Source organism: Eucyclogobius newberryi, unplaced genomic scaffold (assembly GCF_026437365.1).
Source record: "Eucyclogobius newberryi isolate DKJ021-1_F unplaced genomic scaffold, fEucNew1.0.hap1 SCAF_13, whole genome shotgun sequence".
Classification (NCBI taxonomy): domain Eukaryota; kingdom Metazoa; phylum Chordata; class Actinopteri; order Gobiiformes; family Gobiidae; genus Eucyclogobius; species Eucyclogobius newberryi.
Window position 1 is genome coordinate 29,570,026 of NW_027315757.1, and position 12,130 is coordinate 29,582,155.

Genomic DNA, 12,130 nt, shown 5'->3' on the forward strand with positions numbered 1-12,130 from the left:
GGATTCAAACCCATGACACTGCGCCCGGCTGCACGTGGAGCCTGGCATGTGTGCTTTCGCCTTAACCACTCGACCACCATGCTATTTCTAACTTATCTTTTTAACCTTTGCAGACCAACTTTCTTCTCTAAGCAAACTCTTTTCCCATAACTATCATTGATGTTTGTTTTCTTCCTCAACTTTCTCCAACAAAAACACTTGAGTTTTCCCTCCCTCCCAGCTCAGCTCGCTGGCTGTCAGACCGTGGGCCGTGACATACTACAGTTACTTCCTGAATGAGTCAGAACATCTCTCAGTAGTACTTACAAACTCATCCAAGTGCTGACTTTGCTCGGCTCACCTAGACTTCAAGCTACCATTTTAAACAGGAAGTGTCGGCTTTCGAACAACATTATTTTTATTCATTAACTAATGCCTTCGTCTGTATTGGTTCTGGCTTCTTGTCTGTTGGCTAAGCGAGAAACAAAAGCATTACTTTTTATATAGATTCAGATTTGTCACGAAGAATGTCAAACTGGTGTGTGTGTGTGTATATATATATATCAGTAGGGGCAGTAAAGTGAATATTTGTGTATCAGTGCCAAACCTGGATCCATTGAGCCAATTTAAAGAATATAATGTTTGAAATGATGTGAAAATGTTTCTTTTAACCACTGAATGTAGCTTAAGGTTGGGCAACTGCACTGATAAGACACAAACCCCATGGTCACAAAGTCTGTTCATTGTAAAGTCTTCTACCCAGCGAACAAATTGTCCCGAGAGCATCCGTGTGTGCTGCCGGGGGAAGGTGACATTGTGGGAAAAGATTATTTGAGTTATAAAAGCAGCGATGCAGTCCGGATTCACACAGGTAAAACGAAACATTTATCATGAATGAATAGGGGTGGGTTTTTCTTCTGCCCATGTTACTTATGTTGTTATATTCTCCTGGCACAGACTCTAAATAAACCCAATCAATCAATCAATCAATCCATCCATCCATCCATCAATCCATCAATCCATCCATCCATCCATCAATCCATCAATCCATCAATCCATCAATCCATCAATCCATCAATCCATCAATCCATCAATCATCAATCCATCAATCCATCAATCCATCAATCCATCAATCCATCAATCCATCCATCAATCCATCCATCCATCAATCCATCAATCCATCGTTTTTTTATAGGTGATATCCAAACAAAAAACCTACAAATTTATCAAAACTAACTTTATAATTTTTTGTGTACGATCTTTCTATATTGATCTAATAATATAGTGAAAAATACATATCTCGCTTGGATTTATTTGTGCTGACACAGAATACAAGGAAATGTGTGCCAGTTTTTGTGTCATTTGAATAGGCCTAGTGGTAATTACAGAGATATTAACCATAAAGCGGGTCAAAACATCGGCAATCTGACAGACAAAAGTGAAATTCTAGCATAGATTGGGCAGTAAAGACAGATATTGAACGCAAACGTTAAGAAGGTTGTCGTGGACTCTGAGGCCTTAAAAGAAGTTGCATGAAGTCTGTGACATCAATCGGCCACAAATGTCCAAACGTGCTCGTAAATGTGCAAAGAGGAAGACATCACTTTTACGCCGGAGTTTTCCAAAGATGAGTGACTGACGAGTGGGCTTTGTGAGGAGGCCGTCTCGCTCCAAGGGATTCTATCGCCAAGTCTTTGAGCCTTTGAAGAATCAAACGCTCATGTTGTGTTTGATGTAACCTCTGATTTTTTGTTGTAATCCACGTTTCATAAAGGCACGGTCGCAAATGAACAACAAGTGAGTGCAGGATAACGTAAAGGCTGTGATTTGGGCTGGACAGAAATATTTATCACGATTCTTTTCCTCATTTATCAATAACCTGCTCAATAACGGCTTTCAATATTAATTTCATGAACGTAAACAGACACACCATTCAGCACAAAAGTATAAACTCTGCTCCAAAACCACGTGCTTTTTACAAAATGACTGAATCTTGATTAAAATGTGAATAAATGCACAGCCTAGTTGTGAGTTTGATTTGTTATTTTTTGTGGACTATTTGCCATGTTGGACCTGAATTCAAACTAAGGTTGGGTAACTTCAAAGGTAAATGCTCGAGAAGAATTGCCCTCTACTTCTGACACTAAAGCATACATAAAATCAAACTAATGCATTAAGTAATCTGTCTATTTTGCTAATATGGATGAAGTTCTCTCTCATTCCAGCCAAAGGGACTTTGGAAGGGGTCCCCAGCGTTTCCTTAAATAATTTCAAACTGCTTGAATTATAATGAAAAGATGGTGTGTCTATTGCGTCTAGAAAAGTATTTTATTATGTTTATTGTTTGCCAAAGTCTTTATAACCATAAAACAAAAATATGTTATTGATTCATTAACTAATGCCTTCGTCTGTATTGGTTCTGGCTTCTTGTCTTGTCTGTTGGTTAAGCAAGAAAAGCATTACTTTTTATATAGATTCAGATTTGTCACAAAAAATGTCAAACTTGATTTCAATTTGAAGGAAAATACCTGACACTCAATACCGATATCAATGACACAATGGTAAAAACGTTCTATTTTTAATTCAAAAGAGTGAGATATGCATTAAGTAATCTGTCTATTTTACTAATATGGATGACGTTCCTTAAATCATTTCAAACTACTTATATAATTATAATGAATAAATAGTGTGTCCATTGCGTCTAGAAAATGATTTTATTATGTTTATTGTTCGACAAAGTCTTTATAACCATAAAACAAAAATATGTTATCGTCTTTACAGGACAGCGGCTTCTGTGGTTGCTGTGAGAAAAAGTTAGAGGAACGCCTGTTGTCTTATAAATGATCCTGCTAATTCACAAAACATCCAACAAATGTGTAATGAAAATGACGTCTTTAGATGGTGCATAACAAAATGCGCCCTCGTGGTGTTGGATTGAGACTGTGGGTGGACCATCAGGGCTCACAGCACCAGACTGAGGTTGCAGCAGCAGAAATGTGGGATATTTCCATACGACTACAGTCATCTGTCAAGAGGCTTTCTCTGTGTGAGTGTTCCGATGTGTCTGTGCTGTGTGGGAGTAAAACGCTCCAATGTACTTTGTCCACCAAGTGCCATCACAGCTTCTAGAACAAGCTGCTAAAAGCTATAGAAGTGTGAAGATCCTTTTACACCGGCCACATGTAGGTCGACCTCGGACATTGTTGTTTAAGACTATATGTTATACAAAATAGAGCACTGGTATATGCATTTTTAACAGGGCTGCAAGATCAATATCCATCAAAATAAAAATGTGAACGCTTGACAAGCAAATTGCAATAACTGTATTTTTTTTGCCTGACCCGCCAGCCCCGCCCACATTCTGTTCGAATGCGTAAGGGTCTGGAATCGGAGTCAGAGCCAATGAAATCGTCGGTAATCCATTTACCTGTCCAATCCCAGTCGGAGGTTTTAACGCGTCACACTGAGATACAGAAGTGGCGCTTTCCACCCCCCGTTCCAAAACATTCAAGATGGCGGACCCGGCTCGTGACCTGGCTCGTGACCCGGCTCGTGACCCGGCTCGTGACCCGGCTCGTGACCCGGCTCGTGACCGAGTGTTTACTTCTGCTCTCTCTTCGGTTTGAACAATTAGGAAAGTCCGCTCTACTCGCCGTGATGAACGTGCGTTAGATGCGGTTACACGAAGGGCGTCATCGCCATTCAGGAGACCTTTTCTGCGTTCGGGGACGGAGAACGCGGAACACGCATTGTTGACATGGGCTACGTAATATCGGGTTAAGCGTGTCTCGTTTTTTGCGTCACTTCTGGCTTTATGTGATTGGTTCTGTCTCTGCTCTAAACTCCGCCCTAGAAATTGAACCGCAGCGGTCGAGCCCCAGACCCTCACAAGTAGTTTGCCAAAACGTATTGGGAATGGCGGGTCAGGCAAGAATTTTTTAGTATAAAGCAGTGTACAAAAATGGAGAAACTTGTAGATGGAGAAGAAATTTTGTATTATTTGAATAAAAAATGTCTATGTTTGGGAGGATTTTGGACAGCAATATACTTTGAACAAATAAAAATGATAGAAATAAGAGGCATCATACTACAATAGTGAACAGATGATTTGGCCTTGTACCCAAGTTGGGGGGTAATTGAGACGAAAAACATTTGGAACCACTTCCTGAGACTCTTCTTTTTTAGAATAGGGTTTGTCTGGATTGTTTAAGTTGTGTTACATGTGACATTCCACTGTTCTGCATTGTGGTGCATTTGTTGTAATTAGAGTTTTGTGAGAAAGCCTTTTGCTCTAATGCTATTTATGCGGCGACTATTGTTTCAAACAGGTCATTTCTCTCGTAGCTAACATCCCTTCTATTGTCTCTCTGCACGTCCAGAGAAACTCAGGAAATGCTTCACTTGCACTTGGCTGAAGTTTTCTGTCATCAGGTTCAATCTGAGAGTCTTAGCACCGTTTCCACTTCCCACTAGGGTTGTGCAGAAGATGTGCAGATAATAATCAATACAAAAATGAGTATCAAAACAAGTATTGATCAGAAGTATTAGACCACATTATAGCAATTACATTTGATGTCCAATTTTTTTGTATTATTGTTGTCATTATTGTGTCATATTTTGTCATATATTTTAAAATGAGATTCTCTATACAGTATTTTTACTTGTTTCTCTACATCATTCTTTTTGTTGTTACCATTCATTACGCATTACACATTTTGTCAGGTAATAACTTAACTTTGAACAGTAACCAGCTCTAGTTTAGTATAATAATATATGATTTATCCCACAAACATGATGAAGGTGACATGCTTTTCAGTGTTCAGAACTGCCGCGGTTGCAGTGATATTGAAAAAGCGTGATGTCAAAGTGGTGGGCCTTGTGATGTCCCATTAGGAGACAGTCGGTCATGTGGAGCCGATCCCAATCTCTATCTGCTCGATCAGTCTGTCTCTGGCAAAAGGTCCACTGTCTACCTGATTCTCATGTATTATTTAGAATATTTCTAAAAAGGCAAGGGGACATAGACATTCAGTATCTATAATCCTACACATCATTTAATTTCAGTGTACATTTACAATTGTATTTAATTTTAATCAATGTTATGTACAAAACTTTTAACAAACATTTGTTGAGTTCAATTATAGTGATTTAACAAAATTACTAGTACTTTTGAAAATGCTTAATAATACACAAAAACACTATTTAGAATATGAATTGTCATGTGATAAGGACCTGACAAGCGGGAAGACTTGAACTGTTTAGGGTCCAGTGAGTATACGAACTTCCTCTGCATCTTTTGCCCTCTGAACTCTTCACACGCTGCTGCCCAGCGCTCTTTGCATCAGGAGATAAGCAGTTGTTGACTTTAAACCTGATGACCTTTTCTGTCCCTGGAAGTGTGTATTACTACACGTCTGTTGAATGACTAATGAGGCTGAACAAAATGTTTTTGAGTACAATTTTAAAGAAATTTTAACAGAAAAATCTAAGGTTCTAGAAGTGTTCAAGCGCTGTACCTTATTTTTACAGTCTTAAAAATGGGAAAGAACATTTTTTATTTTAATTTGAACACTTTTAACACTCAGCCTTAGCATCCCAGTTAATGCAATGGAGTGGAGTTTTGCCATCACTGCAATGCTAACAACAACTAGCATGCTAATCAGCGTTACTTCCTGGCTAGTGGAGAATAAAAATGCTCTTTAATTAGATGCAGACAGCACACATTGGTCTCATTTTACCAATAAGGGCTGTTTTATGATATATCTGAACTGCAATTAAGTAATACACAGACTACAAGGCCATTTTCATCCAGAGAAAGGGTGCGTTGTTGTCTTGTTGCTACACATGAATATTGATAATGTTTGCTTTCCTCTAGTTCTTCATAGAAATTAATGGGATTAACTGGAAATTGGTGATGGGCGATACCACAGATTTTCTTTTTGCATCTGATGCCAAGTAATACTTTCACAAATATCACGATATTGGTCCGATACAAATTCCAATGAGTTTTCTACTAAAATGTATTAAAACTCCTCAAAAATTTACAATTTTACCTTGGTCATCATTTTATTTTTATATTATTTTCTTCTTGAACTACAGTGAAAAGTAAACATATGTGCAGAAAACATAAAACATAATCAATTGATTACAAAATTGTTAACAGAATGTTGTTGTTTTTTTAACAGACATAATATGTGTGTTTGGTGACTAAGGCAGGTAGCAGATTTTATACGTACTGAAATGACTAAAGGCTACAACTGACAAATAACCGTTTCTGGCCATTTAAATAATGAAAATATTGTCAGGGTAACATATTGCATGGTTGCAAATTTGGTAAATTCCTCAGTTTGGGACTTCCTAAAGGTTTGGCTTTTCATCCTGCGGCAGAAGTTAGCATTCTATTGTTTTACACTATTTTCATATTACTGCACAGTAGCGCAGTTTTTAGGGCTCTCGCTTCACAGCCAGAAGGTCCTAGGATCAACCTGAAAACAAGATGTTACATGTCAGTCGGACTTAATAACGTCCGCCTTCAGGTGGAAATTACAGTACATTTCTCCTGTTAAGGTCATCAAAAATGTCAGGATTCAATCTAATAATGCAAGCCCCGGCATAAGTTTTGCAGCATGTGCCATTATACGATTGTGCATCTTAGTCTGCCTTGTTTTATTCATGTTCATATTTCTAAAGTTGTTTTTTGGGGGAGACTCTGCTGCATACGTCTGCACTCCTTAATGCCTTATGTATAATGCACAAGTTATGAACCATGCTGTAGTAAATGCGTTTTGGGTCACTTTCCTCTCAAACACAGAACACAATTGTTTTCCCAAAATGACCATTAGTCCAACTCTGGTTCCGGCCACTCTTGGTCAGCTGCAGTGCGAGGCTCAGAGGAGAGGTTTGCGCAGTACAGACGTAGGTGGCCCGCCGGGGTAACTGTTCTGTGCACAATTACTGCCTTCATGAAGCTGCTAAACGCAAAGCCAAGAAGAAAGCCACAGTAACTGAGTGTAAAGATGTCTCAGGGGGGGGGCTATCTCTTCATCGCACTCAACTCAATCCATTTCACTTTTATTTGGCACCATTTCTAGGTCATAGTTTTACGCACGGCAAGAAGTTCATTTAGATTTTCTGTCCCATGGTGTTTGTACTAAATCACATCGAAACTAATGGCAAAGCTGTACGTTTACTCCAATGAATTTTGCAATCTCACTTAAGGGATACTATTATAGATACTGTGGATAATTTTTAAATAGTTTTATTCAAATCAGAGACAGGGAAAATAAACTATCACCAGTTTTAAAGGGGAACAAAAAGTCTGGGCACGTTACATGAATTAGATTGCAACATAGAGCTTGCTGGAGTTTCTTCTCCAACAGGCTGCATCGTTTATTGTCTCAAGTCCGCATTGATACATAAACTGCAGGACATTTTTTTGCAGCAGAGTTTGTCTGTGTTTGTCACGCTTTAGTTGATCCTGTGAAGACTGAGGAGTGGATCAAAGCCGTCAAAAAATGCCATCTCCTCCAGTCTTGCTCTCTTGACTGCCTTCTCGTCTGCGATAACCTACACCCCATTTACCACCAAGAAAAGTGACGACCGCTGCGTCCGCTCACGCTTTTGTCCCGCCAAGAATAGGCACGAATAATATGGATTTTTATGAAAGCAATCTAATGGTGATTACAGAGAAAAGAGAATAACTTTTCTTTCGACCGTATTATTTGCAGCCAATGGGGGGTGAACGGTGGAATCGGAAAAGCTGCTTATGTGTATGATTCGGTGGGGGGGTTTTGAAAACGCACCCCCACTTTAAAGCACGGGGGCGGAGACGGACAAAGGCAGATAGATGGAGGAGAAGCGCAATCTGGTACACTGCGAAAATGACCTACTTCCTATCTCTCAAATGGATCACTGTGTTGGATGTGTGGATAGAAGAGAGGAGAAAAAGGAGAAGGAGAGAGGGGGTTGACATGCCACGGTTAAATGAGCAATAAGTAGGTGGCTCTGGAGATCGCACGCTGTAAAAATCGAGTGTGCACGGTCTGTGTGTGTGCCCACCTGTGTTTGACGTACAATATACTGATCGTTCACTTCCTCTTTGCTGTTGTTAATTAAATTGAATGGAGGTTTTGAATGTGCTTAGCATCAAAAAGCCAATATTTGCAGTCCTGCCCTCACCAGATGTTAACCTTATGGATACTGGCTTGCTTTAGACCTAGGGATGTCACAATATCAAATTTAGTGTTGTTATGAGAAGAAACATCATTATAAAACAATTATTGACACATAAACCTTAATCTAAAAAAGAAACAAAATCCTTCATTTTTATTACTGTTCCAATTGAATGTGACTAGTTTTATTGAATCAAACTTTCTGAATGCAAAAGTAAAGTTGCTGTAATAAAAAGCACTATTTGGAGTACAGATTGAATTGAAAGTACTTCATTTTGTTTGTTGTTTGAGGCTTTAGTTCTTACAATTACATTTTGACCTAAATAATCACGATTATCAATTAACTGAATAATTTGACATCCCTGCTTGAGTGTGATAAGATAAGATAAGATATGCCTTTATTGTCCACACATGGGGATAAAGATAAATGTGTAAAATTATAAAATAAAGTGAAAAGATAATTTGGGTAGAAAATTAAATCATGATTGTTTGAAACAATAACATTTTAAAGGTACACCCAACTTTTCTGCTGGAAAAGTTTTGAATAGAATAAAAAAACGGAGAACATGTCACAGAGAGAATAAACATAAACAGCACAAGACATCTAAACGTGTAGTCAGCCATATGTGTCCCATTTAATCAAAAAACTGTCAAATTTAATTTCCAAATTGAGTGCAAACATTATTTTTCCATGGACAAATCACATAGACAAGACAGTTACCACATAGTGCACATTTACCACCCACAGAGGAAGAACAGACATACTGTATTATCATTATACTGTGTGATTCATCTTTCAAAAGCCTCTTTTCTCCTGGCTGCGTGATGCAGAACGAGCGTGCGTCCATATAACTCAGAACAGAATTGAATTATGTTTGTTTCATTAAACCATTTTTGTAATTGATTCGAGCTGTGATTGTAATCAACACTGAAATCTGATTATTTGCACATACAGCCCAAACTTGATGTGAACCGACGACAAAGGCTGTGGCTAATTCCCTCAATTTAGGTCATTGCTTAAGTCGATAGAGTGAATCACCACTTTCAAGTTTGTGCCGAGGCGTTTGATTGGCTGCCGCGAGTGTGAATTTAATCCCTATCCTTAACCCGGCCCCTCTCACTCACATACACATTTTTGATTCCGTCCTATTTCTCATCTACAGTACCTGAAGATCTGTCCGTGAACGAGCGCGATGAGCTGTCCAACATACGGCGCAGGAAAAAAGAACTGCTGGATGACATTGAAGTGAGTTACATCCACTGCTTTTTTAGGTTTTTTATGCAGTTTCTGTCATGCATTTGTCGTAAGGGTTGCAAAATATTACAAGTCATGCAATTTACTGTAACTATGTTGAATGCTGCTTAAGACATTATGACACTGGGAAATATTATGTGTTGAATTAAGTGGTATTTATCTTGATTTTAGTATAAAAAAAAAGTACAAAACATATATATTTGCTAATAGAACGGATAGAAGGATCTTTTATGCTTGTTCCATTGGCAATTTCATTTTAAATATACTTAAAACAAGATAAATACTACTTATTTCAAGCATTGATGGTCATTGTTAGTGTATTTCAAAGTGTATTCCAAAGTTTCAGGCAGAAATTCAATAAAAGCACTGCAACTACAAGTCACTACAAGTTAGAAGCAAGATATATTTTTATACTCAGTGTCATTTAATTGTTGGGGCAGATATTTTGAATTGTTTTACTGTACATGTCATTAAGATAATTAAGTTTTTAGCAGTACAGCTAATGTGACTGCAGAACATGTTCGTTGCACCATCTGACATGAAAACGAAGCACTGATTAGTTGTTTGTTGCAGCGGTTGAAGTTCGAGATCGCAGAGGTGATGACGGAGATCGAGCAGCTCACCTGCGTTGGAGAAAGGTGAGACGCATCATCTGTATTTGCTGTGTTTCTATGGAGCTGTCTGTGGAAAAGGTCACTTGTATATGGAGGAGGTTTATTCGTGGCATTTTCTGCGACTCTGGTAATTTGCTTTATTCTGCAGCTTAATCATTATATTTGTTCAAACAACCAGAGAAAACATGGACAGAAGAATCCTTTTGGCACGTGTATGGGGTGTGGGTGTTTGTGTTGAAGTGAAAATGGTCCTCAATCAAATTTTTGGATGCGGGAAATATGGACATGAGTTTTACAAATGACTAAATTGCTGGTCAATCGTGATGTTAAAGTAGCTCCAACACAACAGCTCTAGTGGTTCTGTCTTGTCCGGTCTGCAGTGGCCTGTGTCTATCAAAAGTGGTCCATTGAAATGGGGTACTACAAGTGCCAGATGATACACATTGGAAGAAGTATTGATATTGGATTGTGTCTGTGCCATCTCTCAGTCTTATGGAACTTAAATTCATTGTAAAGAATAACATAGCTATTAGTTTCAGGTCAAACTAGAGCTGCAAGACATATTGCAATCAAATAGAAATTGTTATTTGAGTAATCACAATTAGCCAATAACATAATTTCATCTGCAAACAATATGATATCCTGTCTCATTATACTGTATATGACACCTGCTTATCCTGAAGTTTAGACTTCTACCATCATACATCAAATTGCGTGGGATTCTGGTTGTTAATTTAACAGTATTTCAGTCTTCTCTCACATTTTCAAGTTCCTGGATGTGTTTAAAATGTGCTCTCCGAACGGAATCCTGCCATTGACATTTGAATTGCAGATCTAATTTACAAGTTCAATATGTTTCTGAATTGGTGCAGCCTTAGGTCAAACCCCTCCCTCCAGGTCAGTCTATATTCAGAATCCTCGACCACTTTTGCCTCAGAATTGATAAAGCCCTCTTGAATGAGAATATCTACACCGGAACATCACATTGTGCATCACATTTTGAGATGTCTGGTGCCTGATGTCTCTACTGTTCTCTACTGTTTACAACTCCCTCCTCAACGTCACACCTGTCATTATCTGTTTGCACATGTAATCAGCCTTTGTTTGAACGGTGAAGGGGCTCTGCACGCAGCTAAACATCACCCAAACAGTCCCCCAGGAGCTGCTGTTTGATTGGCTGATGAGGTGAAGTGAGGCCGTGCGACAGGCGCTGGCTCAGGTGCAGAAGATAACACGGCCGGGGCTATTTTGAGCAAACGGGAAGCGCAGACACACGACACTGACAGGGCAAAGCGTCTCTTCGGGGAAAGTAACAATGGAACAATATAAATACAGCTTTGAGAATACAGAGGCTAGGTTGTTTGTGAACTTTGTATATGTTTGAAAGAAAAGATGCAACATTCAATTCTGTAATGTAGATCTAAAATATAATGTATGTAAAATAGTTGCATATATCTGCTCATCCATCCATCCATCCATTTTCTACCGCTTTATCCGGGGCCGGGTCGCGGGGGCAGCAGTCTAACCAGACACTCCCAGACTTCCTACTCCCCAGACACTTCCTCCAACTCCTCCGGGGGATCCCGAGGCGTTCCCAGGCCAGCCGAGAGACAGTCTCTCCAGCGTGTCCTGGGTCTTCCCCGGGGCCTCTTCCCGGTGGGACATGCCCGAAACACCTCCCCAAGGAGGTGCCCAGGAGACATCCGGAACAGATGCCGGAGCCACCTCAGCTGGCTCCTCTCGACGTGGAGGAGCAGCGGCTCTACTCCGAGCTCCCCCCGTGTGGCCGAGCTCCTCACCTTATCTCTAAGGGAGCGCCCAGCCACACGGCGGAGGAAACTAATTTCGACCGCTTGTATCCGCGATCTTATTCTTTCGGTCATTACCCAAAGCTCATGACCATAGGTGAGGGCAGGAACGTAGATTGACCGGTAAATCGAGAGTTTTGCCTTTCGACTCAGCTCCTCCTTCACCACAACAGTCCGATGTAGCGACTGCATCACTGCAGCCGCTGCACCGATCCGCCTGTCGATCTCACGCTCCATCCTTCCCTCACTCGTGAACAAGACCCCGAGATACTTGAACTCCTCCACTTGGGGCAAGGACTTCCC

At 39.8% G+C, this 12,130-nt stretch overlaps 1 protein-coding gene across 1 annotated transcript in view; it reads left to right on the forward strand.

The window, feature by feature from the left end:
• cyth3b (cytohesin 3b) overlaps positions 1-12,130 on the forward strand; it is a 30,206-nt gene that overhangs the window by 9,613 nt on the left and 8,463 nt on the right. Inside the window, exons 2-3 of the mRNA XM_072443365.1 lie at positions 9,314-9,396; positions 9,979-10,043. Coding sequence (XP_072299466.1) covers positions 9,314-9,396; positions 9,979-10,043 — 148 coding nt within the window. The remainder of the gene's footprint in view (positions 1-9,313; positions 9,397-9,978; positions 10,044-12,130) is intronic.